Consider the following 24,542-nt stretch of genomic DNA (forward strand, 5'->3'; position numbering starts at 1 on the left):
TTGCTGTTTAAACTGTAAAGCCATTGCTTTAACTGTATATACACACTGGGTTGGCCAAAAAGTTCGTTCAGGTTTTCCTGTAACATCTTACAAACGAACTTTTTGGCCAACATAATACAAAGGAAAGACTATAACTTCAAAATAGAAACAATTATAAAATCATCAAAGCTAATAAAAGCTTAAAACCACTCTACAAGTCAATAGAGAAAATACTGTATTTTTACTTATTTGAAAAGCAAAATAGCCTTGTCGGCTGGTAAAAATGCCGTTTCAAAGGGGATGAAAACACAGTAAGATAATATAAAGTGTAAACCTCTGATGGGCACATCTGGAGCGTTGATAAAGTATTCTCATTTTATTCCATAGGATAAAATTGGTCAGTAATTTTCTCTAATTGATATGCAGCTTAAAATCTTTTAACTTTTTAGGAGTAAACCCACAAACAGTTTAGGAACCAAACTCTCTCCTGGCAACTTGATACCCACTGCCCCTTTCTCAGCAAATCTCAGCAATTCCCTGACGTTTCTGGGCTGAGCTACACCTGCATGTTTACAAAAGGAAATGTAACTTACCAACTGCTTTTTAATTATAATCTTAAAATAAAAGTGACAAAACATTTAGTAATCTTTTTATTATGTTCATACACTCAGGGTGAATTAACCCGTATGCCCTAAAACAACAAAAATATATTACTTAGCTGTTTTATAATTTTGGTACCTGAAATAAAGACAAATAGAAAACTATGTCAAAACATTAAAAAGTTGCAAATTTTCATTAAAACTATTTACATTTATATTTTAATGCCAAATTTATAGATATAATTCTTTTAAATTAGAATATTTTGAAATATGAAAATAGAAATAAATATTGTTAAATAGCCACAGCATATTCATGAGTGAAATTTCAATTAATTACTGTTCCAAGTTTAGATATTTATGAATGGCCAAGGGAGCTTACAGTTCCTTTTAATTTTTTATCCTTTACTCTTGGTTCCTCAACAGCATCTAACTCTAAACCTCTTAATAGCCACTGATCACTGCCAGGAATCATCTGAACAGAAACACATGATTCTTCTGTAACCAGCAAGACTGACCTGCTTTCAATGCACTCAATTTTGTTTGTCAATCACGAAAAATTAAGTAATTGTACAAGTATCTTCTTTATGTTACAATACATAGAAAACATTAACTATGTATTTCTTAAAAGTTTTGATTGGAGAGAAAAAGAATAATTTCTTGGTTAACTTTGCTTATTGTTCTGTTTAAAGAAGCATTTTGTCTGTACTTCAGCACTGGGTAGAGATCATGGCAACACCTTTTTGAAACCAGGAAGGATCATCTTATAATTATCTTGGCATATGTACTCTGCTCTGTCTAGTAAAGTTGTACGTTATTTCTCCCCTCACACTTCAGAAATGGTCTTTAATGGACCATATTTTTGAAGGTAACTCTCTTGGTCTGTCTTATCCTGGCTCAGTACTTTGAGTCAACCATATGAGAAAGTATTAGTTTACCAAACATGGAGATGGACTGACTAGTACAAATTCACAGTCACTAACATACCCAGGGAGCACAGGGCTCCAATAGCTATTAGTTTTTTAAATATTTTGTTATTTTACACGGTTGGGAATTAAAAACATTCTTACACTAACTGTGTAGTAAAAATTTCATCAATTGTGTGCGTTTCTAGCCGGCATCCTGGAAGCTTGCCTGTATCATGCTCGGGGGGGAAAGCGCACCCCTGGGCACGGGGCCGGGTGGGGCGGGGAGGGCCACCGTCTTTGGGTCTCTAGCGGGCTGGGCACCTGGGGGCCACAGGCGTGGCGGGCAGAGGGCCTTGCCAAGCACATTTTGGACAAACACTGGCTTCTTCCTACAGCTACTTGGCCCTGAAGCCAGGCGAGCCACTTCCATGGGCCAGGAGGGTGGTCGGGGGCTGGTCAGGAGATGGGATTTTGAGGTTTGGTTTCATCACTTTAAGTGGTTTTTGGTGTTGAAAGTATCGTACAAAGTGTTCGAGAAACGTGAACATACAGCTCCAGTTCCCACAGGGGCCCGAGTGGGGCAGGGTGGTGGGCTGGGTGGAACCCCCAGGCTCCTCGGAATGTCACCCAGAGTGGGAGTCGCCCCGCCTGCCCCGGGGGTTAGGAAAGGGCTGTTTTGACAGACACACCTGCGCAGGTGAGCGCGAGATCACTGGGGAGGGTTGCCTTGTGTTTTTTTAGGGCTTCCTATGTGTGAAGAGCTTGAAGCCCCCCGAAGAAGGGCCTGACGTGAGGCCGCCAGCATTCACCTCCGCTCCTCCTGGGGTGGGGGCCGTCGGGGGGTCAGGCGGGCTGTGCTCTGAGCATCGGCAGGTGAGAGCCGAGGGGGCCAGGCCGGGACCGTACTTCTCGAACGTGACCTTACGTCTTGCCGCCGTGGACATGCAGGCTCTGAAGGCTGATGGCTCCCCTGCCCTGGGGGGGTTGGGGGACCGCAGGGTGACTTGTGGGCACAGGCCCCCTGTCCTGTCCCGGCCCCTGGCCTGGCGAGCCCTGTGGACCTTCCACCACGGCTGAGAGAGACCCACATGTGAGAGGTTTAGAGTGAGGACTTTATGGAAATCAGGCCAAGCAACTGCAGGGAGATTGCCGTGCCCGGCTAGTCCCTCCACATGGGGCCTGCTGGGTGCGGCTCTTCCACAGAACCGCCTCCCTCTGTGGACCCCAGGCCTGGGAGGGCGGATCCCAAGAGCCGGGGCCACGCGGAGATCGGGGCCTCACTACGCACTCAGGGGCCGCGGTCTAGACAGGCACGGCCAGGAGGCTGAGGGCAGCAGGGGTGGAGCGGGGTGGGGTTTGCCACGTCCAGAGATGCTTTGAGGAGACACATTTGCAGTCAGGGAAGCTGCTCGGTCCTGAGGAGGCAGACGGGTGTCGTGTCACCGCTTTGTATACGTCCTGCTGGAGCTTTTACTCAAGCCCCCCTTTGGGGTGGGGATCTTGCTTCCGACCTTGGATCCTGAGGTCCCTGACCTGGTTGTGGCTGGGCCTTTACCTGCAGTGGACATGCAGACACACAGAGCACAGGGGACAAACGTGAGCCAGGGCGCAAAGCTGCAGTGACAGGATGAGTGGCCTGGCATTGCCAGACACTGGGAGGATCAGAGCAGGAGGGGACAGATGCGCCCACCAGGGGGTCGGTTTGGACCTGCGCCGGGCACAGAGGTGGTCACTCAGCCCCAGGAGGCCTGGCCGGGCGGGCCACCCACGAGGGTGTGCGTGCAACAGCAGGAGAGGAAGAAGAAAGCGCCAGAGGAGAAGCCTGACGCACGGCTGGAAGAACTGAGCCGTTCACCACCATTTAGCTTCAAAAACTTAGCTCCCTAAGTGAAAAAGCAGCAGCCACGTGACCGGGGCCCTGTTTCCTGGCTGAGAGGCCAGGGGGCTGCCCCAGCACCTTTGGTCCTCACTCAGGGTGGCGGGGGGAGAGGTGGGGGGGCCTCGCCTTGGGGACACGCAGCCCCGCCCGTGCCCGGCACTGACTGAGCACCACACGTGCCTCGTCGGCTTCTCGCTGATCCCAGGGCCCCAATAAAGTGTATCCAACACCTTCAGGTCAAGAATAATTTTCTAATGAAAAATACTTTTCTGTGAGGCATTCTAAATCCGATATAAAGGAGCCAAAATTGTGACTCGGAAACCAGGTCGTGGTGCCACCTGGGGGGTCCCACTGACCCTCCTGTTTCTGGACCCTCGCGCTGCTGGCGGGGAAGGACGCCAGGCCCGGGGTGGCCTGCGAACACCCGCGGTTTGGTGTGTCAACTCCGTGGGGAGCTGCCCCCTGGGGAAGCAGCGCCAGTGGAGGGGCCGGGGCAGCGCGCGTGCCGACTACGCCACGTCCTGCGCGCTGGGGCCCGGGTCTGGGCCGAGCCCCTGGCGGGCACTTACCTGGCAGCAGCGTGGGGGCCTTGTACAGCACGTGCGTCCGGCGCAGGTTCATCGTGCAGCCCGCGGGGCCCATGAGGTGAGCCTTCCACGCCTGAAACGAGAGGCGCACGGAGTGGGAACCAGGCCATCAGAGGGGCCACCGAACGACCAAGCCAGAGGCGGCCCTGCGCCGCGGCCGGGGGAGTGGGTCCCGAGCTCTGTGCGTGTCCCACCTCTGAGCCCCCCATGCAGAGTGCACTCCAAGCACCCAAGTCTCATGAGACGCCGGCCTGCACGTCACACCCCTCCCAGTTCTCATCACGGCGGAGCAAACACGCCAAGACCGCTGTCACACTGGGTGTGCCAACGTGTGATGGATCGGGGCGCAGGGTGCAGGGGTGCATGGGCAGGGGACGACGGTGGCCCTGACGGACAGCCAGCGAGGAAGCAGGGACCTCGGGCCTATGACGATGAAGGAGAGAGTCCGGCCAGTGCCTGCGATGGGCCAGGAAGTGTCCCTTCCCCAGTCGAGCCCACGGTCACAGCGCAGCCTGGAGAGACCCCGGGCAGCCGGCCCGGCCAGGCTGCGCTGGGCTCCACATCCACAGACACTGTGAGGGAAGGACGGGTGTGAAGCTGCTTGGCGGGTGCTGACTTGCTAAGGAGACACGGAGAAGCAGAGGAGAAGCAGCACAGGCCTGCTGACTGTGGGTCAGGTGCCACCCCCTCAAGGCCGATGCTGGGGCGGGGGGGCAGGAAGGGAAGGAGGCCACCCGCCAGTGCCGGTGCCGCTCAGAGCAGGGGGCCGACGGGCTCCCTGAGGGGGGCTGGTCACCTACGACAGTGACGACGACGACAGCAGCACAAAGGCTCCTAAAAATAAACAGGGAGACAGAAAAGGCGGGGGCATCTGCCCGCTGCTCCCATGTAAGACTGAAAAGGGTAAGCCACGAAAGCCCTGGTCTATAAGAGGAGGCACGGCGGCAGGGGCGGGCAGCAGCTTCTGCCTGGTCTTCTCTGAACGGGCCTCAGTGCACAGACTTTAGACCCATCCAAGTATTTTATATAATTGCAGAACTTAACTGTAAAACCCCTCGGATGTGAACACGAACTGGAGCAGAGATGCCTGACCCCACGTCTCCAGAGGGACGAGGAGAGCTGGGCAGCGTGACGTCCGGCAGCGCCCCCCTGCCTGCAGCGCCCGCACCGCTGCCCGGAGCCCATCCACGGGGAACGCGGGCCGGGCAACGCATGCTTTGTGACCGCCTGGTGGACACCTCTGGGGGGACAGTCTCATGGGTACCTCTGGGGGGAAGAGCCTGGCGGACGTCTCTGGGCGCTTTGGGAACAGATTCTCAGGAGATAAGGAGGGATGCAAAGATGTGAGACACAAGAGATTAAAGAAACCCTTGCAGCCCAGACTCTGAATCAGAAACATCAGTATGCATTTTCGATGGTCTTATCTCACCGCTTTCCCTGGCTCTGTCTGCGGAGAGGTCCAGGATGCTACTGACCCAGGAGCACCCGAGGGGCGCTGGAAGGCCGTTCCCACTGCAGGAAACCAGGAGCGGAAGGCTCAGCCGGCACCTGTTACGACGGCCGGAGGCTCGAGTCCCCTGGGCCTCCAGCAGCGCCCGAAGCCCGCCTGCAGAGGCTCCGCTAGCCAGATGTGGGCGCATCCACGCACCACTAGGCACGGTGATGCCAAGAGCTGAACACGTCAGACACTTAAAGCCATGAGTTCATGATACTAAGATCCGAACGCACAAACAAGCCACTGCTGGAAGATGCTGGGGACCCAACCTGTTGTTCTGAAAACCAGGCAACAAGGGAAGAGACCTGACCCTTCACCGGGCCTTCCCCACACCTCTGGGCCCAACCCAGGGCCCCAAAGGGCAGAGACGTTCGGAGTCTGCAGCCCTGACGAGGTCACGACCTGGCCTCGAGGGCCACACGTCACTGCTTCCTTGGGGAGGAGCACTCTGCCACTCGGGAAGTCACCACGTGGAAAAACTAAAGCATCAAATCTGATCAGGCCTAGATCCAACCTCCAATTACAGGAAAGACAGCGAAACGCAGTAGATGACATGCTGGGGGTACGATTGGCAGGTCTAGACTGTGGGGAACCCACTGGGACAAATGGCCTCCTTGCGGAATTGCCAAGGGAGCGCGAGAAGGAAGCCCTTAGAAGCACGTCAGCCAGGCTCTGCACGGCTCATCTGGGCACGGGGGGGGCAGGCGCCCACACGCCGGGTGTGCCCACAAAGCAGCGCCTGAAGAACAAGCCCCTTCAGAGCTCAAGGTGGCAGGAGTCGCTGTCTGGACGAGCTGCTGGGGCACAGGCGCGGGGAGCACGCAGCCGGGGCCCGACAAGGCCAGGCCGGCTAGAAGCCGACAGCTACGGTGGGTGATGGGACGTGCGGGGACGTGCGGGGACACGCGGTTCCCGTGCTCGTCTTTGTTACGTATGTGACGTTTTCTGGGAGGGAGAGAGGGTGAGCCCTGGATGCCTGGCCGGCTGAGGGGCTGAGGGGGCAGCCTGGCCCCAGTCCGGATGGCAGGGCATCACCGGGTCTGAGGCAGACCCGTCCTGCCGGGAGCACGGCACCAGGGCTGGGACAAGGGACCCCATGCGGACGCAGCGGGTGGACTGCAGGTGGCCGCGGCTATGGGGATCGGAGCAGGAGAGGCTGGGCCTGCCCGCGCCCTGCGGGAGCTCAGCACACAGGCAGCGCTGATGTCGTGTGAGCTGGAGGACCGGCACCCCAGCAGCAGAGGACGGGACGCGCGGAGTGGAGGGTGGGAGGAAGACCCTGGGCTCTCCCCGTACTAAGCTGCTGTGTCGCCCGAGGGGCTCATGCTGCAGGGGGTGGGGGGAGCGCTGGGAACCAGACACGAGATGGAATTTCCAACCTGGACGGGGCTGAGTTTTAGCCATCACAAGGGACCGGAGCATTAGAGTCTGGCCAGGAGGCCAGTTCAGGTCCCAGCGTGGAGAAGAAAACAAACACTGGAAAAGATCAAGCCACCTGCCGCTTCCATCCTAAAGAGCCGAGACGCCCCTGGGAGACGTCCCGGATGTGCCGGCAGGAGGTTGTGACGGGTGGGGGGTGGAGCAACCCTGAGCCAGAGCCCCCCCCACCCGCCCGGGACCAGCCTCCGCCCGACACCCCCGTCTCGGCGGCCGGCCCGGCACCGACAGCAGCCCTGTCATCGTCCCTACACGCGGCTGGGTCGCCCAGGGCCAGGTCACCCCCTCAGCCCGCACCTCCTCTCCAGGGGTGAAGTTCTCGTGGCACAGAGGACACCGGTTCGCCAGCTTCTCCGATTTGGCAGCTGCAACGATTTCAAAGGGACAAGATCTAGGTACGCGGGATCCGCCCCCAGCCCGCAGCCGAGCCCCCCGGGACCTCCCCGGGCACTCACGGTTACAGCCTCTCGTTTTTATGTGTCTGGGCAGCTCTTCCTTTAAAACGGCCTCGCTGCAGCGGTAACACTTCCCAAAGCCGTCCTTCCTGTCACACTCCGTCAGCAGGTGCTCCGTCAGGCTGGAAACCTCCACCACCTGCACGCCGAGAGGGGCCGGTCACGCGGCCGGGCGCCTCCCGCCCCAGCGCGCGCCGGGAAGCTCCGCAGTCGCCCATCACGTCCCGCTTGTCCCGTGAGCGCAGGAGTGCTCGGAGGCCGTGCTCGGCGGGGAGGACAAGCAACGGTCCCCCCACAACCCGCGCCCGCACCCTGAGCAGCTCAGCGGCGCTCCGGGGCCCTCGGACTCCGCGCCGGCTCCCGGCCATCTCTAAGGACGGGCGCGGAGACAGTCACGACAGGAGACCGCCTCGGCACTGCGACACCTTTGCCAGGAGGGGCTTGCAGACACCCTAGAGCTTCACGCCACAGGTCCTGGGAGGCGGCTGGGCGCCGGGGCCCGCCCGCCCGCCCGCGGGGAGCTGCTCTTTGGGGGAGGAGCTGCTTGGGGGTGGAGCTGCTTGGGGGTGGGGTGGGGTGGGGTGGGGTGGGGAGGAGCTGCTCAGAGGGGGCCCGCCCACCCGTGCCCGCCCCCGCCTGCGGCGGAGCCCCCAGGACGGGAGAGAAGGCCACTCCCCTCTGGTTCTCCTCCTCTGGCTGCATCAGAGGAAAGGGATGAACAGCTGGTGGGGGGAGGACCCCTTCAACAGGAGGCCGAAGGCATTAACCCTAAAACGGATCAACGGGGTGGACGCGGTGAAAACGGACGCTCCCGCTCGCTAGGGGAAAGGCCCCACGTGCACGTGGCGCAGGGCGCCCCTCGGGCGGGCCGCGCACGCCTGCCGGGCAGCAGTGAGGAGGCGGGCGGCTCGGCCCGGAAGGTGGGCGAGACTCTAGAACGGCTTCGCCAGGGGGGAGTGAAGGGCCCGGGGGGACAGGGCGCCACCTCGGCAGCACCAGGAGAGCCTGACGGGCGCGGGCGGCGAGGCTGGCGAGGCTGGCGAGGACGGGGTGCCGCTCCGCCCGGCCGCTCGCGCGCTGCTGGCCTGGGCTCTGGCGCCGGACGAGGGCCCGCCCGGGGACCCCGCCAGGAGCGCACTCAGGACCCTGCATCCGCGCGTGCGCAGCAGGCTCTGCCACGCCCCACGCGCAGGCGGCGGGGGACTGCCGTACGGTCACGGTCACGGTCATGGGCGCGCAGAGCCAGCCCCAAACACAGCGCGGGATCCCACTTGCGCGAGGCTCGAAAAGCAAGAAACAGACGTGAGGACGGTGACGCCCTGGAGAGGGGGCAGGCTACCTCGGGTACGTGGCCTGGTGGCGGTTGCACCACGTGTTTATTTTGGGATAACTTAGGAGCTATAACACCTGTGGCTTGTATACGTTTATACGTGTGATACTTTAGTACAAAAGTAAGAAAAATCAACCCCAACAAAATGGGGTGATTTATGTTCAGTTATTTTCCCCCAAACTTTTCCTCTGAAAACGCTAAGGTCTGGGGCATTTCTGTGACTCGGCGCCGCGGGAACCACATGCCCAGGTCCGGCCCCCGTGCCCAGCGCCTCACCTGTTTGCAGTAGTCACATCGCGTGAGCATAAGACAGTGCTTCCAGTAGTGGAGGTCCAGGCCTTCCTCTGTGAAGGCCTCACTCCTCTCCCCACAGAAAATACATAAACTGAAACAGAGCAGAAGGTAAGAAATGAGGCCCAGACCCAGAGGAGCCACCGCATCCTGCCGGCTCTCGTCCTCTATTAAAGGGCGTAAAAAAGTGTCTTCACCACGTAGGTGCTTGAGATAAAGTAGCTTAAGATCCCTCAGAGTTCTAACTCTGTCCGTGTCACCAAGCAGAAAGGACTCTTTGAGTCAGAAGAAAAGATGAGACCAAGACGTTCCCCTTCCATCCCGTGCAGGTCCGTCTCAGGCCCCGCAAAGGGGAGGGCATCCTGCTGCTGGACAACCGGAGCTGCAGCAGCGCTTTCAACAAACAGGCTGCCACTCCTCTCGGGGAAGAGGGACGGCGACCTTCACTCATGGCCGACGCTGCCTGGTCTAGAGGGCGACTTCTGAGTGTTCAAGTGTTCCAAGTCACGGAAGAGAGTGGACGCGCTCCCGGCTCCCAACGCACTGGGGGTGTATTTACCTGGCAGCAGTCTCTGAGGTTGGCCCCTCCCTCTAACCACCCTGCTGCGGGTTAGAGACGACTTTACTCACTTATCCAGATAGCGATCGTCTGGGATTTCTGGAGCATTAGGTGGGGCTGCTTTCCTTCCTTGAGTGTCTAAAGAAATGAAAAAGAAAGCGATTTAAATAACTTTATATAGAAAACTTTTCAAAGCCTTAGTAACCAGTTTGATGTGAAACACAGTTTAAAAGCTACAAGTTGGTAGCATGGTCACATTCAGCTCTGAAGCGTCTGAGAAGCAGACATTTGCTGGCGAATAAAAGTGGTTTCTCTGCAGAGTTTCCCACATACCCTGATTCCTGGCCTTTGCAGCTCCACTCTCTTTTTCCTAAAACACAAGAACAGAAAGATCAGGAACAGACGGCTGCAGTGAGAGGGAGAGTCTATCCAGGATCTACTGTGATCCTGAAAGGAGGACCTTAGGTTTTGGGCTAAACCTCTATACGTCCTCTGCAGTTGCCTCTGTCCTGCTCCCCACAGCCCCTCCCTCGGGGGCTCCTGCCCCTGTCTCCATGGAAACCGCTCTTTGTCAAGGCCACCTGCACCTCCTCCTGGTCGCCCATCATCTGTGTCTGCCTGCCCGCGGGGGCAGGACGTCTGGGACTTGCAGTCTCACAGGAGAACAGGGACGAGCGGTCCCCTATCCAATGTATTAGGTGATGCATTATATAGACACTGTCTACTGCGTTTGTAGAAAATCAAAGCTTACATGATAGCAACTTCTCTCAAAGCCAACCTCTGAATACAAAAAACATAAAACACAACTTTCGGACTGAGAAGGGATTTAATAGATTGATATTAAACTTGCAAGTGGGGTTCGCGTGATTTCCACGCTTGCCGACTAAAGAAGGCAAACTGACACCACTGGATCCTGGGCATCAAAGCAGCTCTTATCAAGGAGGGGTGGGTTTGTATATTTTGCAGGGAAACACATGAACAATGCTAACAGTGAAACGTCAATTATAAATTTACCTTAACCTGTGCTTTGAACAGATCAGAAAACTGATTAGCAATTTAAAAATATTTTTCCTAAAACTCATGAGCAATCAGGCAATTCAAAAATGTTCTGTCTTCTCAAAAGCTTTGGAGACGGATGGTGGTGATGGCTATATAACAGGAGCCAGAACTGCACACTTGATTTTTTTTTTTTTTTTTGGCACATGGGCTTAGTTGCTCCGCAGCACGTGGGATCTTCCTGGAGCAGGGATCGAACCTGTGTCCTCTGCATTGGCAGGCGAATTCTTAACCAATGTGCCATCTAGGAAGCCCCTGCACACTTGATTTTACAATAATAAAAAACAGAAAAAAAGATCCTGTCATTGTCCTAAGAGATGCCTTCAGCGGTCATCTCAGGGCAAGGATAGCAGGCCGGTGTCCACCCCTCCCATGCGGCCATGCTGGGTGGTCTGTCCTCCTGGAGCCGCGGCCCCTGTTCCTGCTGCGTCTCCAGAGCCCTGGGCAGGGCTGGCCCATCACAGGTGCTCAACAGACACTGGAGGATGAAGGGCAGCCGGCGAGGGGCTCCAGGGAGTCGGAGGGCAGGTACCCACGCCCAGCGACCACAGACATGGGGACACGCAGCCTGGTGATCTCAGTAGCCCCCAGACCAGGCACTGCCACAGGTGACAGAGGCCACTGGGGCTGGGCTGCCTGCCGTGGGGGGGTGGTTAGCTGAGCTCGACCACGTGGCTTCACCGCGTCCCAGCCCGAGCGAGCACTTAGCCCTTTGCTTGGTTTCTTCATTCGTTTAATATTAGGAAAATAACTAACACTCCCGGCCTGCTCCCCAGGCCACGTGAGACACTGAGCACGCAGGAGGGTCCGTGTGGGCTTGGGCACCGTCCCCGCTGCCCTGCCGGACCCCGCCTCCTCTGTCTCTCAGCCGCTGCTCTCCTGCTCTTCTTGCGGGCATCTGACATGCCAGGGTCCAGGGAAACGTCACTGTCACGTTCTGTCCCAGGCACTTCGATATATATTCAGTCACATTTTCTTTTTTGCATTCTTGGCCACTTATTCTTTTTTTAAAAAGTGGTGGTCACGGGACTTCCCTGGTGGTCCAGTGGTTGAGAGTCTGCCTTCCAATGCGGGGGATGCGGATTCCGTCCCTGGTCGGGGAACTAAGACCCCATATGCTGCGGGGCAATGAAGCCCACGCGCCTCAACTACTGAGCCTGCGCTTTGGAGTCCACACGCCACAATGAGAGAGGAGCTCGTGTCACAAAAAAGAGCCTGCGTGCCGCAACAAAGCTGACGCAGCCAAATAAACAAACAAATATTTGAAACAAACAAACAAACAAACAAACCGGTGTCAGAGTACTTCCCAGGAGACCCGCCCTCTGGACACAGCCCGGGACTCCCTTGTGCACAGCCGGCCTTACATGCCCGTGCCCTCTCCCTTTTACTGTCAACTTAACTTAATCGCAAAAACCAGAGTGAGGACACGAGTTTAAATCACAGAGGAGGGCTGCTCAGAAGGGGCACGTTTCTATTCCGCCAAACACCATCTGATCCCCCCCCGCCCCCACACCAGCACTCAGGGCTTCCTGAGGGGGAGTGTTTGCCCAAAACCTTCCTTTTCCAGTGCACAATGCATGGAAATCAGTCCTCACATTCAAGCTTCTTCTCCTCGTCTCCTCCGGAGCAGGCGAGGAGCTGCAGAGAGGACTTCTGTCCCCCCGGCCCTTGCCTCCCCCCGCCCCCCCCCACGCTCCTGCAGCCCCCAGCGCGCGTGCATCCTTGGTACACGTGGCCAGGCCGGCCTCGCTCTTTATCCCTGGGGAGGAGGAAGGGCGTGCAGAGGCTTCAGGGCAGGATTCCTTTTATTCACCCCCAAACTGATTTAGAAGCGGCACAGAACAAAGACAGCCACGTGTGGAAGCCCAAGGAATGCAAACCCGGCGAGCTGAGCGTCTGCGTCAGGGAGCAGACGGTCACAGGGTTTCGACTGAGAGCATGAGGCTGAGACAGAGCCCTGCTGACCTGGACTTCGGCCTGCACCTCCTTCAGTGCCGCCAGCTGCCCCTGTAAAGCTTTAATTTCTTCTTTCTTGAGTCTTTCTGCTTCTTCTGTAGCCGCTCTTCTCTGTGCCTGGTATGGAACGATTTTCCATTAGAATTGATGTTTAGGGTAGCCTTGGAAGTTGAGTGATAGGCTGTAACATACAAACTAAGTTTCTTATACATCATAATCATCACTGAGATTAATAACATAACTAGGGTTAAAAGGAAATCCACCTGATTCATCTAATAATATGTTTACTGTTTTTTTTTTTTGAATAAAAAAATTATTTTGTATTGGGGTGTAGTTGTGTTAAATGTTTCCTGTTGCTAAAACTTCAGGGGTCCTCCCGGCCACCCCCATCCCTATTCACAGATGGGGAAACCGAGAGCCTCACACACCAAGTGGAGGAGCCGGGATGCAGGCTGGGGGACCGTGTTCTCTGGGCGCCATTTCCCGCCCACGGAGCTCCCTGAACGGTGGGCCGGTTTACTCATGTACCAGGTTGCTTCTCAGATACGGGATCCGGCCGGGACAGTTAACTCACCCTAATTTCAGCATCTGTAGGTCTGCCGTCTATTTTAGCAAATCCCTCAAAAATCGTCTTATAGAGGATGTTCCTGCGGGTGGTGCTGTCGTCGGGAGGGAGGTACTCGAGGACCAGAGCCCGGTGCCGCGCGTACAGGTCGAGGATCAAGCCCGCCGCCGTCTCCCGCACCTCGGGCACCCTGTGCTCCAGAGCCCGCACTGCAAACTGAGAACAGGGTCGGGAGGTGCTCTCCTTACTGAGTCTTAAAATAGCCACGTTTATTTTTTCTGGCATAAAAGGAACGTAGGGACATTATAAACATTTGAAAAATAAAGAAGATGACGCCCACAGAATCCCAGCTACTAAGATACAGAGTTTTCCTCACTGCGTTTACTTTACATGCACAGCTGAACTCATGTTGTATATACAGTTACAGGGTTTTGCTTTTTCCTACTTCAGGTATTAAATAGCATTTTAAGAGTTATATCCTTCCAGAACCTTCATATTGAGTATTACAAAACATTTCAGTCATAGAGAAGAGGAGATAAAATAAACTTCAAGCACCCAGCATCTCCATTAACCAATATAATTATTTTGTCACGTTTGCTTCGGCTCTTTCTGAGAAACAGAACACAGGATTGCCGCGCGCGTCCCCTTGGAGTCTCCCCGGCTCCCTGGCCCCTCGCACCCCCCTCCTCCTAGGAGGCCTCATCTCCGGAAGCTGAGGGGCACGCGGCCCCCAGACGTCTTCACGTGCTGCACAGGCACGTGAGGGTTTCGGACACTGAAGGGCTTGCTGCACTCGTCGCCCAGACGTTTCGTTTCCTCTGATCCGACCTTCCTTTTCCAGGATCTGTGCACGTCCTTGAAGTAGAAAGGCCTGCTCCATCCGTTCTAAACGCTTCAGTGTCATACAATCACAACGCCCTGACGTGCCCACGTGCAGTGAACCCATGTCTCCTGCAGGTCCTTCGGGCGCTGGCCCCTCACTGGCTGGCCTTCCTCACTTCCCGTGTCTCTGCCTGCCACACCCTCAGGTTTTACCCCAGACCCTGTCCTTCCCAACCCCTGCACCAGCTCGAGGAGTTCTGACTGCAGACTCCCTGGGATGATCACCTCCTCCCCAGCTCACCTGTCTGCACTCCCTCCCGTCTGTCACTTCCTGTGAGTCTTTCCCGCCCTGTGTGTCCATCAGTAACTCACTTCCGGCATTCCTGCCCACCCTCGAATCTGACCCCCTCCTCCTCTGTGTTCGCAGGAGAAGCAGAAGGTGCTGCAGGCAGGTTCGGGAATTGTGCCGGCTGGTTTCACGCTGGACTTGGGGCCACGGAGATCCTGGGGTCCTTGACATCATGTGGTAAACTAACCTGCGACGTGTCCTGGTTGGTTTCCCTCCTCTGACGTCCAGGGCAGCATCTTGTACTTCCTACTTGCCTCTCAAACCTCCCCATCCACTCTTGGCTTTGAGCTGACTCCCTCCTCTTCGAGGCCAGCAGGCCCCTGTCCTGCTCTGAGCTGAGCTGTCCGAGCCTGTGCTGTGGCCCAAACCCGTTGGCTGCTGGGGGCTTCGCTCCTGCAGTTAGAGCCTCACCCCTGCCTCCTCCTTATACTCATTTCTCCTCCCTCTCTCCCTCCACCTGGATCAAGCCCACTGCACGTAGATGGACCAGCACAGGCGGACGTGCTCACTACCCAGCTTCCCCTCTTCCCTGGCGCACAGCCGTATGCACCTCCCAGCCCCACAGTGAGGACGTGGCCACCCCGGAGGATGGAAGTGCGGTGGGAGTGGCTCGGTCCGTGGAAACCTCCACCCACCACCTCTAGTCACCTTCCTCCACTCAGGGACCTTGGACGTCACGTGTGAAGCTGTGGCGTCACACCTGGAGGAGACGGGGCCCTGAAACGTCTGTGGAGCGGAGCGGCCTCTTTCCCCACAGACGGCACTGGCCATGAGGCAGAGCGGTGAGCCTGTGCTGGGCCACTGCCCTGAGGAGCTTGTGTCCGGGATGGCGGCCCAGGGCTGGAGCTGACACTCACGCGGGGCTCCAGGAGTGCGCGCGGCCCTAACAAGGCTGGGGACACGCGGGGCTGGCTTCTGGTCTGCACTGGGGGACGGGGACATGGACGAGGAGACTGTCAGGAAAGATGTGACCACACGCCGCAGGGCAGGACGGGGACACTGACCCACACTCAGGAGGCAGTCCAGGGGCTACACGTGAGCGGGCGCGACCAGGGTGGGGCACCCCTGGGGAGACTGGACAACTTTGGCGTCTGTACGAGAGAAGATGAGCTCAGGAGAGAAAGGGCAGTCTGCAGTCAGACGCAAAGAGACTGTTCCTCTGAGCAAGAAGGGAAGCATCCTGCCGGCTGCTCAGAGCAGTGGCTGAGGACAGACCACGGGGCGAGAGGGACAGGCCAGTCCACAGAGGAGACCACACCCACCATCCAGGTGAGCAATGGTGGCGGCTGGGCCCGGGTGGTGGCAGTGGCCGGGGTGTGTGAGGAAGAGCCAGGGCACTGGGTGACAGCATGAGAGACAACGGGAAGGACCAGAGGGACTGCGAGGTCTGTGGCCCCGAGGCTGGGGTGGAGAGCGGCAGTGCGTGTGGACGTGGGGAGAGGGCCACTCACGACACCCCCGGGAGGTGCTGGGAGGCCAGAGGAGGAGCCAGAGCTCAGGTGGGGGACGGGCCGGACACAGAGGTCGGCTGAGCGCCCAGGGACACGTGTGCACAGAGGAGAGACGAAGGGGGCCTGGACGTTCGGGGGCACAGCTGGGAGGTAAACGGCCACACGGGGACGGACCACGAGGCTGAGGCTGTGAGAAGAGGGGCACGTGGGGTTCTGGGGCCACATGGAGAGAGCATCTCAAAGGCTCCTTTATCTCCGTGTCTGAGTCACACTGAACGACACAGATGAGGAAAAGCAGGCCAAGTGGTCCCTGTAAACCGAATGATGTCGGGTCTGAATTCAAGTCTCTGAGTCCACGAGTCTGTGGAGCCAACAGAGAAGACGGCTCTTCATTCACCTCACAGCTGCCTCCGGTCTGCTTCCCCGACAGGGATGAACGTGGAGACGGATGCCCGACTGGCCGGGCACTCCACGCCGTGGGGGTGATTCACCTGTGCGGTGGCGTGCTCACAGCGGTACTGGCAACACGTCTGAAGTCAGGACGTAGGGAACTTCTGATTCAGCAGAAAGAGTCTCGTGGAACCTCTGTGGCCCACAGCGTTGTCCAAACCACACACCATGCACCTCCTTCCACAGACCTGCCGCCCGCTACCACGTGGCGTCGCAGCCTGCAGAGCTTGCTTCCCAGGACGCGGCCCGGCTCGGCTCATGCCCGAGTGCACAGGCCGCCAGCAGGGAGATGCCAGCGCCCGCACCACGTGCAGCCAACACTGGCCAGATGCTCGCCGCGCGCCAGCCAGCAGCTCGGGGCCCAGGCCACGACCGCAGCAGCCACCCTGGCTGGGCACTTACCCGCATCACGCTGTCCACGGTGAAGCCCGTGCCCTCTGTGCCCAGGTCCCGCAGCAGCCGGGCCAGCAGTGCCATCTGGCTCATGGCCAGGTGGGCCGAGGAGTTGGCTTTTAATGGCTGGACCAGGTAAGACGGGATAATCTGGAGAGACTTCACGTCCCTAAATAAGGCCATTTCCTATAAAAACCAATATTACTTGTTAAGTTTTACTGGAAAATGCTAGGGGCAACTTAGTGCCATGCCCAAAGTAAACACTGAAGGACAAAACAGGAAACAAAAAATGAGAGTCGTCAAAGGGCAGTAAAGTCATTCATCTGTGAGCTCATATTTCTGTTTAAGATATAACAATTAAAAACAAAAACCTGAAGCATAAGAAATAAAAACCATGATGACTTGGAGATTAATGAAAGCTTTACAGAAAATGTGATTGAAAACTTAAGGTTTCTCTTAGGATGTCACAACCTCAAGAAAAAGATTTTCTAATTTCTAAATTTTTAGTCCTTTTTTGGTAATGATTAAACGTCCGCCGAGCATGTAACCACGCACAACACTGCAGGTGACCTGATCCCTGACGGATTTAGAAGGAGGAGGGTAAAAGTCCCTCGACATATTCCACTGTCTCCAGACAGGCAAGTCTTTCTATAAATAAGATACTTGTCATTTAATCAGCCAGACACGGAAAAAGAAAAGAAACGATAAAATATTAGAGAAAAAGATTGAAGAAATGATAAAATGCTGATAAAGTACGAGCTGCAACATAGAAAGACGTGTTTTTGCAGGTCTGCAGGCCACACCACCCAGAACACCTCTCATCTTGGCAGCACGTTAGCTCTCTCTCTGGGCTGTGAGTGGCTCTGAACCGAAAGGAAAGAAAGAGGAAGGAGAGCCCCTCAGAGCAGCGTGAACAGTGAACTCCCCGCGTGACACACACACGCCGGGACGCGGGGATGCAGGTCGGCTGCCCAGAGGCTGGTGTAGAAGGAGGATAGCTCCCAAGCAGAGAACACAGCACCACCTCCGTCTCAGGGCTGAATGTGGCCTGAAAATAATTAGCTGCATGTTCAATGCGTTCTTTGAAAGATTTCTCCCAAATAGTATCACTTATTTGTTTTCCCTGAAAATTTAAGTTCATTAAATAAAACGAGATCAGTGGTTCTTCACGTTGGAGAAGCTGTGGCAGCTTTGGATTCCTTCCCTAGAAAGCCATGCACATGCAGCACTGTCTGTAACATTCGGAGGCGCTCGCAGACTTCCTGAACCTTGACTTGAGGTCTCCTAGACCAGACGGAGTCACTAACTTAAAGAGAGTGAAGCACATTCTCACACTGCTCGGCTAAGCCTCTGCCCCAAACTCTTTTTATTTATATTTTTTAAAACTGTTATTGGAGTATAGTTGATTTACAATGTTGTGTTAGTTTCTGTTATACATAGACATATATCCACTCTTTTTCAGATTCTTTTCCCATATAGGTCATTACAGAGTACTGAGTAGAGTTCCCTGTGCTATACAGCAGGTCCTTATTAGGTATCTATTTTATATATGGTAGTGTGCATATGTCAGTCCCAGTCTTCCAACTGTCCCTCCCTCCACCCTGCTCTTCTCACTGGAAACTGTAAGTTTGTTTTCTATGTCTGTGACTCTATTTATGTTTTGTAAATAAGTTCATTTGTACCATTAAAAAAAAATTCCACACATAAGTAATATCATATGATATTTATCTTCTTCTGTCTGACTTCACTCAGTATGACAATCCCTAGGTTCCAGCCATGTCTCTACAAATGACCCAATTTCGTTCCTTTTTATGGCTGAGTGATGTTCCACTGTATATATGTGCCACATCTTCTTTATCCATTCATCTGTTGATGGACATTTAGGTTGCTTCTGTGTCTTGGCTATTGTAAATAGTGCTTCAATGAACATTGGGGTGCATGTGTCTTTGAATTACGGTGTTCTTGGTATATGCCCAGCAGTGGGATTGCTAGGTCATATGGTAATTCTAGTTTTAGTTTTTTAAGGAACTTCCATACTGTTCTCCATAGTGGCTGTATCAATTTACATTCCCACCAACAGTACAAGAGCGTTCCCTTTTCTCCACACCCTCTCCAGCATTTACTGTTTGTCGATTTTCTGATGATGCCCATTCTAACCAGTGTGAGGTGATACCTCATTGTAGCTCTGATTTGCATTTCTCTAATGATTAGTGATGTTGAGCATCTTTTCATGTGCTTTTTGGCCATCTGTACATCTTCTCTGAAGAAATGTCTGTTTAGATCATCTGCCCATTTTTGATTGAGTTTTTTTTTCATATTGAGCTGCATGGGCTATTTGCGTATTTTGGAGATTAATCCCTTGTCAGGTTGCTTTGTTTGCAAATAATTGCTCCCATTCTGAGGGCTGTCTTTTCGTCTTGTTTATAGTTTCCTTTGCTGTGCAAAAGCTTTTAGGTTTAGTTAGGTCCCATTTGTTTATTTTTGTTTTTATTTTCATTACTCTAGGAAGTGGATTGAAAAAGACCTTGCTACATTTTATGTCAAAGAGTGTTCTTCCTATGCTTTCCTCTAGAAGTTTTAGTGTCTGGCCTTACATTTAGGTCTTTAATCCACTTTGAGTTTATTTTTGTGTAGGGTGTTAGGGAATGTTCTAATTTCATTCTTTTACATGTAGCTGTCCAGTTTTCCCAGCACCACTTATTGAAGAGGCTGCCCTTTCTCCATTGTATATCCTTGCCTCCTTTGTCATGGATTAGGTGACCATAGGTGTGTGGGTTTATGTCTGGGGTTTCTATCCTGTTCCATTGATCTATATTTCTGTTTTTGAGCCCGTACCATACTGTCTTGATTATTGTAGCTTTGTAGTATAGTCTGAAGTCAAGGAGCCTGATTCCTCCAGCTCCAATTTCTTTCTCAATATCACTTTAGCTATTCAGGGTCTTTTGTGTTTCCTTACACACTGTAAAAGTTTTTGTTCTAGTTCTGTGAAAAATGCCATTGGTAATTTGATAGGGACTGAACTGAATCTGTAGATTGCTTTGGGTCATATAGTCACGTTCACATGTTGATTCTTCCAATCCAAGAACATGGTAAGTCTCTCCATCAGTTTGTGTCGTCTTTGATTTCTTTCATCAGTGTCTTATAGTTTTCTGAGTACAGGTCTTTTTCCTCCTTAGGTAGGTTTATTCCTAGGTATTTTACTCTTTTTGATGCAATGGTAAATTGGATTGTTTCCTTAATTTCTCTTTCTGATCTCTTGTTGCTAGTATATAGGAATGCAAGAGATTTGTGTGTTAATTTTGTATCCTGCAACTTTACCAAATTCATTGATGAGCTCTAGCAATTTTCTGGTAGTGTCTTTAGGATTTTCTATGTATAGTGTCATGTCACCTGCAAACAGTGACAGTTTTACTTCTTTTCCAATTTGGATTCCTTTTATTTCTTTTTCTTCTCTCATTGCTGTGGCAAGAACTTCCAAAACTGTGTTGAATAAAAGTGGCAAGATTGCATGTCCTTGTCTTGTTCCTGATCTTAGTGGGAATGCTTTCAGTTTTTCACCATTGAGAATGATGTTTGCTGTGGATTTGCTGTATATGGCCTTTACTATGTTGAGGTAGGTTCCCTCTATGTCCACTTTCAGCGTTTTTATCATAAATGGGTGTTGAATTTTGTCAAAAGCTTTTTCTGTATCTACCGAGATGGTCATATGGTTTTTATTCTTCAGTTTGTTAATGTGGTGTATCACACTGATTTGCACATGTTGAAGAAACCCTGCATCCCTGGGATAAACCTCACTTGATCATGGTGTCTGATCTTCTTACTGTGCTGTTGGATTCAGCTGGCTAGTATTTTGTTGAGGATTTTTATGTTTATATTCATCAGTGATACTGGCCTGTAATATTCTTTTTTTGTGACATCTTTGTCTAGTTTTGGTATCAGGGTGATGGTGGCCTCGTAGAATGAGCTTGGGAGTAATTCTGCAACTTTTTGCAAGAGTTTCAGCAGGATGGGTGTTAGCTCTTCTCTAAATGTTTGATCTGGTCCTGGACTTTCGTTTGTTGGAAGGTTTTGTTTTGTTTTGTTTTTGCCATGCTGCACAGCATGTGGGATCTTAGTTTCCTGACCAGGGATGGAACACGTGCCCCCCCTGCAGTGGAAGCATGGATTTCTAACCACTGGACCGCCAGGGAATTCCCTGTTAGAAATTTCTAAATCATAGTTTCATTTTCATTACTTGTGATTGGTCTGTTCATATTTTCTGTTTCTTCCTGATTCAGTTTTGGAAGGTTATACCTTTCTAAGAATCTGTCCATTTCATCCATATTGTTCATTCTATTGGCATACAGTTGCTTGTAGTAGTCTCTTATGGTGCTTTCTATTTCTGCGGTGTCCATTGTAACTTTCTCTTTTTCACTTCTAATTTTATTGATTTGAGTCCTCTCCCTCTTTTTCTTGATGAGTCTGGCTAAAGGTTTATCGATTTTGTTTATCTTCTGAAAGAGCCAGCTTTTAGTGTTATTGATCTTCACTATTGTTTTCTTTGTTTTTATTTCATTTATTTCTGCTCTGATCTTTATGATTTCATTCCTTCTACTAATTTTGGGTTTTGTTTGTTCTTCTTTCTCTAGTTTCTTTAGGTGTAAGGTTAGACTGTTTACTTGGGATTTTTTTTGTTTCTTGAGGTAGGATTGTATTGCTATGAACTTCCCTCTTAGAACAGCTTTTGCTGCATCCCATAGGTTTTAGATTGTTGTGGTTTGTCACTTGTCTCTAGGTATTTTTTGATTTCCTCTTTGGTTTCTTCAGTGATCTCTTGGTTATTTAGTAACATATTGTTTAGCCTCCATGCATTTGTGTTTTTTACAGTTTTTCTTTTCCTGTAACTGATTTCTAATCTCATAGTGTTGTGGTCAGAAAAGATGCTTGATACGATTTCAATTTTCTTAAATTTACCAAGGCTTGATTTGTGACCCAAGATGTGATCTATCCTGGAGAATGTTCCATGTGCACTTGAGAAGAAAGTGTATTCTGCTACTTTCAGAAGAAATGTCCTATAAACATCAATAAAGTCCATTTGGCCTAATGTGTCATTTAAAGCTTGTGTTTCCTTATTAATTTTCTGTCTGGATGATGTGTCCATTGGTGTAAGTGGGGTGTTAAAGTCCCCCACTATGACTGTGTTACTGTCGATTTCCTCTTTCATAGTTGTTAGCATTTGCCTTATGCATTGAGGTGCTCCTATGTTGGGTGCATATATATTTATAATTGTTATCTCTTCTTCTTGGATTGATCCGTTGATCTTTATGTAGTGTCCATCCTTGTCTCCTGCAACATTCTTTATTTTAAAGTCTATTTTATCTGTTATGAGCATTGCTACTCTGGCTTTCTTTTGATTTCCACTTGCATGGAATATCTTTTTCCATCCCCTCACTTTCAGTCTGTATGTGTCCCTAGGTCTGAAATGGGTCTCTTGTAGACAGCATATGTATGGGTCTTGTTTTTGTATCTATTCAGCCAGTCCGTATCTTTTGATTGTGGCATTTAGTCCATTTACATTTAAGGTAATTATCAATATGTATGTTCCTATTGCCATTTTCTTAATTGTTTTGGGTTTCTTTTTGTAGGTCATTTTTCTTCCCTTTTTCTTTTGTTCTTTTCTCTTGTGATTTGATGACCATCTTTAATGCTGTGTATAGGTTGCTTTTTCTTTTTTGTGTATCTATTGTAGTTTTTTGGTTTGCATTTCCCATGACCTCACACAGCAGTCTATATATATATATATATACAAGGCAGTTTTAAGTTGCTGGTCTCTTAATTTCAAATGCATTTCCCATTTTCTAAATTTGCGTTCTCCTCTTCTCGCAGTTGCTATTTTTTAAAAAAATAAATTTATTTATTTGTTGGCTGCATTGGGTCTTTGTTGCTGCATGTGGGCTTTCTCAAGTTGTGGCAAGCGGGGGCCACACTTCGTTGTGGTGCGTGGGCCTCTCATTACAGTGGCTTCTTTTGTTGAGGAGCACAGGTTCTAGGTGTGTGGGCTTCAGGAGTTGTGGCATGTAGGCCCAATAGTTGTGGCTCATGGGCTCTAGTGCACAGGCTCAGTAGTTGTGGCACATGGGCGTAGTTGCTCCATGGCATGTTGGATCTTCCTGGACCAGGGATCGAACCTGTGTCCCCTGCATTGGCAGGCGGATTCTTAACCACTACACCACCAGGGAAGTCCCCCCAGTTGCTGGTTTTGATATCATACTTGTGTGTGGATGATTTGCTGCTTTTAGTTTATGTTTGCTTTTACCAGTGAGCTTTCCCAATTCATAATTTTCTTGTTTGCAGTTGTGACCTCTTTTTTTTTTTTTTTCCATCCCACCTAGAGAAGTTCCTTTAGCATCTCTTGCGAAGCTGGTTTGGTGGTACTGGATTCTCTTGGGTTTTGCTTATCTGTAAAGATTTTGATTTCTCCACTGAATCTGAATAAGATCCTTGCTGGGTAGAGTATTTTTGGTTGTACGTTTTTTCCCTTTCATCAGTAAGTTTATCCTGCCACTCCCTCCTGGCCTGCAGAGCTTCTGCTGAAAAATCAGCTGATAACCTTATGGGGATTACCTGTATGTTATCTGTTGCTTTTCCCTTGTTGCTTTTAATATTTTCTTGTATTAATTTTTGTTAGTTTGATTAACATGTGTCTTGGCGTGTTTCCCCTTGGGTTTATCCTGCCTGGGACTCTCTGAGCTTCTTGGACTTGGGTGACTATTTCCTTTCACGTTAGGGAGGTTTTCCACTATAATTTCTTCAAATATTTTCTCAGACCCTTCTCTTTTTCTTCTTCTGGGACCCCTATAACTTGAACGTTGGTGCGTTTAATGTTGTCCCAGAGGTCTCTGAGACTGTCCTCATTTCTTTTCATTCTTTTTCTTTGTGGCAGTGATTTCCACCATTCTGTCTCTCAGGTTACTTATCCGCTCTTCTGCCTCAGTTATTCTGATATTGATTCTTTCTAGTGTATTTTTCATTTCAGTTATTGTGTCATTCATCACTGTTTGTTCTTTAGTTCTTTTAGGTCCCTGCTAAACATTTCTTGTATCTTCTCGATCCGTGCCTCCATTCTTCTCCTGAGATCTTGGATCATCTTTACTCTCATCACTCCAAATTCTCTTTCAGGTAGACTGCCTGTCTCCTCTGCATTTTGTTGCTCTTGTAGGTTTTTACCTTGATCCTTTGTCTGCAGCATATTTCTCTGTCTTCTCATTTTTTCTCAGTGTTTGTGGTCTCCTTTCCACAGGCTACAGGTGATACTTCCTCTTACTTCTGGTGTCTGCCCCTGGTGGGTACGGTTGGTCCAGGGGCTTGTGTAGATTTCCTGGTGGGAGGGACTGGTGCCTGCCCTCTAGTGGGTGGAGCTGGGTACTGTACCCCTGGTGAGCAGGGTTGTGCCAAGGGGTGTGTTCTGGGGTGTCTGTGAGCTTAGTATAACTTTAGGCAGCCAGTCTGCTGATGGGTGGGGCTATGTTCCTGTCTTGCTGGTTGTTTGGCCTGAGGTGTCCAGCACTGGAGCCTGCAGGCTGTTGGGCAGGGCTGGGTCTTGATGCCGAGACAGGGACCTCCAGGAGAGCTCACGCCAATTAATATTCCCTGGGGCTGGGAATTCCCTGGTGGTCCAGTGCCCAGGACTTGGCCCTCCCTCCACAGTGGCTTGGGTTCAACCCCCGGTTGGGGAACAAAGATTCCACAAGCCACATAGTGAGGTGTGCCCCAAACTCTTAAACGCTCACCTCTATCTTAGCTTCCCCCAGTGCCCAGGCTAGAGAAGGCGTGTTTGGCTGAAAGAAAAATATTTAGATCAAGGCTGTTACACATTATTTCTTTACCCCATTTTTCTATTCTGATTTAGTTTTCTACATATTTTTATTTATTTAAAAAACTAATAGCACATGTTGAATAAGAGAAACACTAGAAAAAGCAAATTGTGCATTTCAATCATGTTGAA

At 51.7% G+C, this 24,542-nt stretch overlaps 1 protein-coding gene across 6 annotated transcripts in view; it reads right to left on the reverse strand.

The window, feature by feature from the left end:
* Positions 1–350: 350 nt before the first annotated feature.
* CEP104 (centrosomal protein 104) overlaps positions 351–24,542 on the reverse strand; it is a 47,310-nt gene continuing 23,118 nt past the window's right edge. For 2 of the 6 annotated variants that reach the window (XM_057750587.1, XM_057750596.1), the window contains exons 13-22: positions 16,568–16,744; positions 13,103–13,309; positions 12,538–12,645; positions 9,850–9,886; positions 9,588–9,654; positions 8,943–9,051; positions 7,337–7,475; positions 7,179–7,246; positions 3,932–4,022; positions 351–3,038 (exon numbers count right to left, since the gene is read on the reverse strand). In XM_057750587.1, coding sequence (XP_057606570.1) covers positions 2,923–3,038; positions 3,932–4,022; positions 7,179–7,246; positions 7,337–7,475; positions 8,943–9,051; positions 9,588–9,654; positions 9,850–9,886; positions 12,538–12,645; positions 13,103–13,309; positions 16,568–16,744 — 1,119 coding nt within the window. In that variant the 3' untranslated portion in view covers positions 351–2,922. The remainder of the gene's footprint in view (positions 3,039–3,931; positions 4,023–7,178; positions 7,247–7,336; positions 7,476–8,942; positions 9,052–9,587; positions 9,655–9,849; positions 9,887–12,537; positions 12,646–13,102; positions 13,310–16,567; positions 16,745–24,542) is intronic. The other 4 variants (XM_057750577.1, XM_057750565.1, XR_009055593.1 and 1 more) reach the window with 3 other exon arrangements.

This window comes from Hippopotamus amphibius, chromosome 1, assembly GCF_030028045.1.
Source record: "Hippopotamus amphibius kiboko isolate mHipAmp2 chromosome 1, mHipAmp2.hap2, whole genome shotgun sequence".
Lineage (NCBI taxonomy): Eukaryota > Metazoa > Chordata > Mammalia > Artiodactyla > Hippopotamidae > Hippopotamus > Hippopotamus amphibius.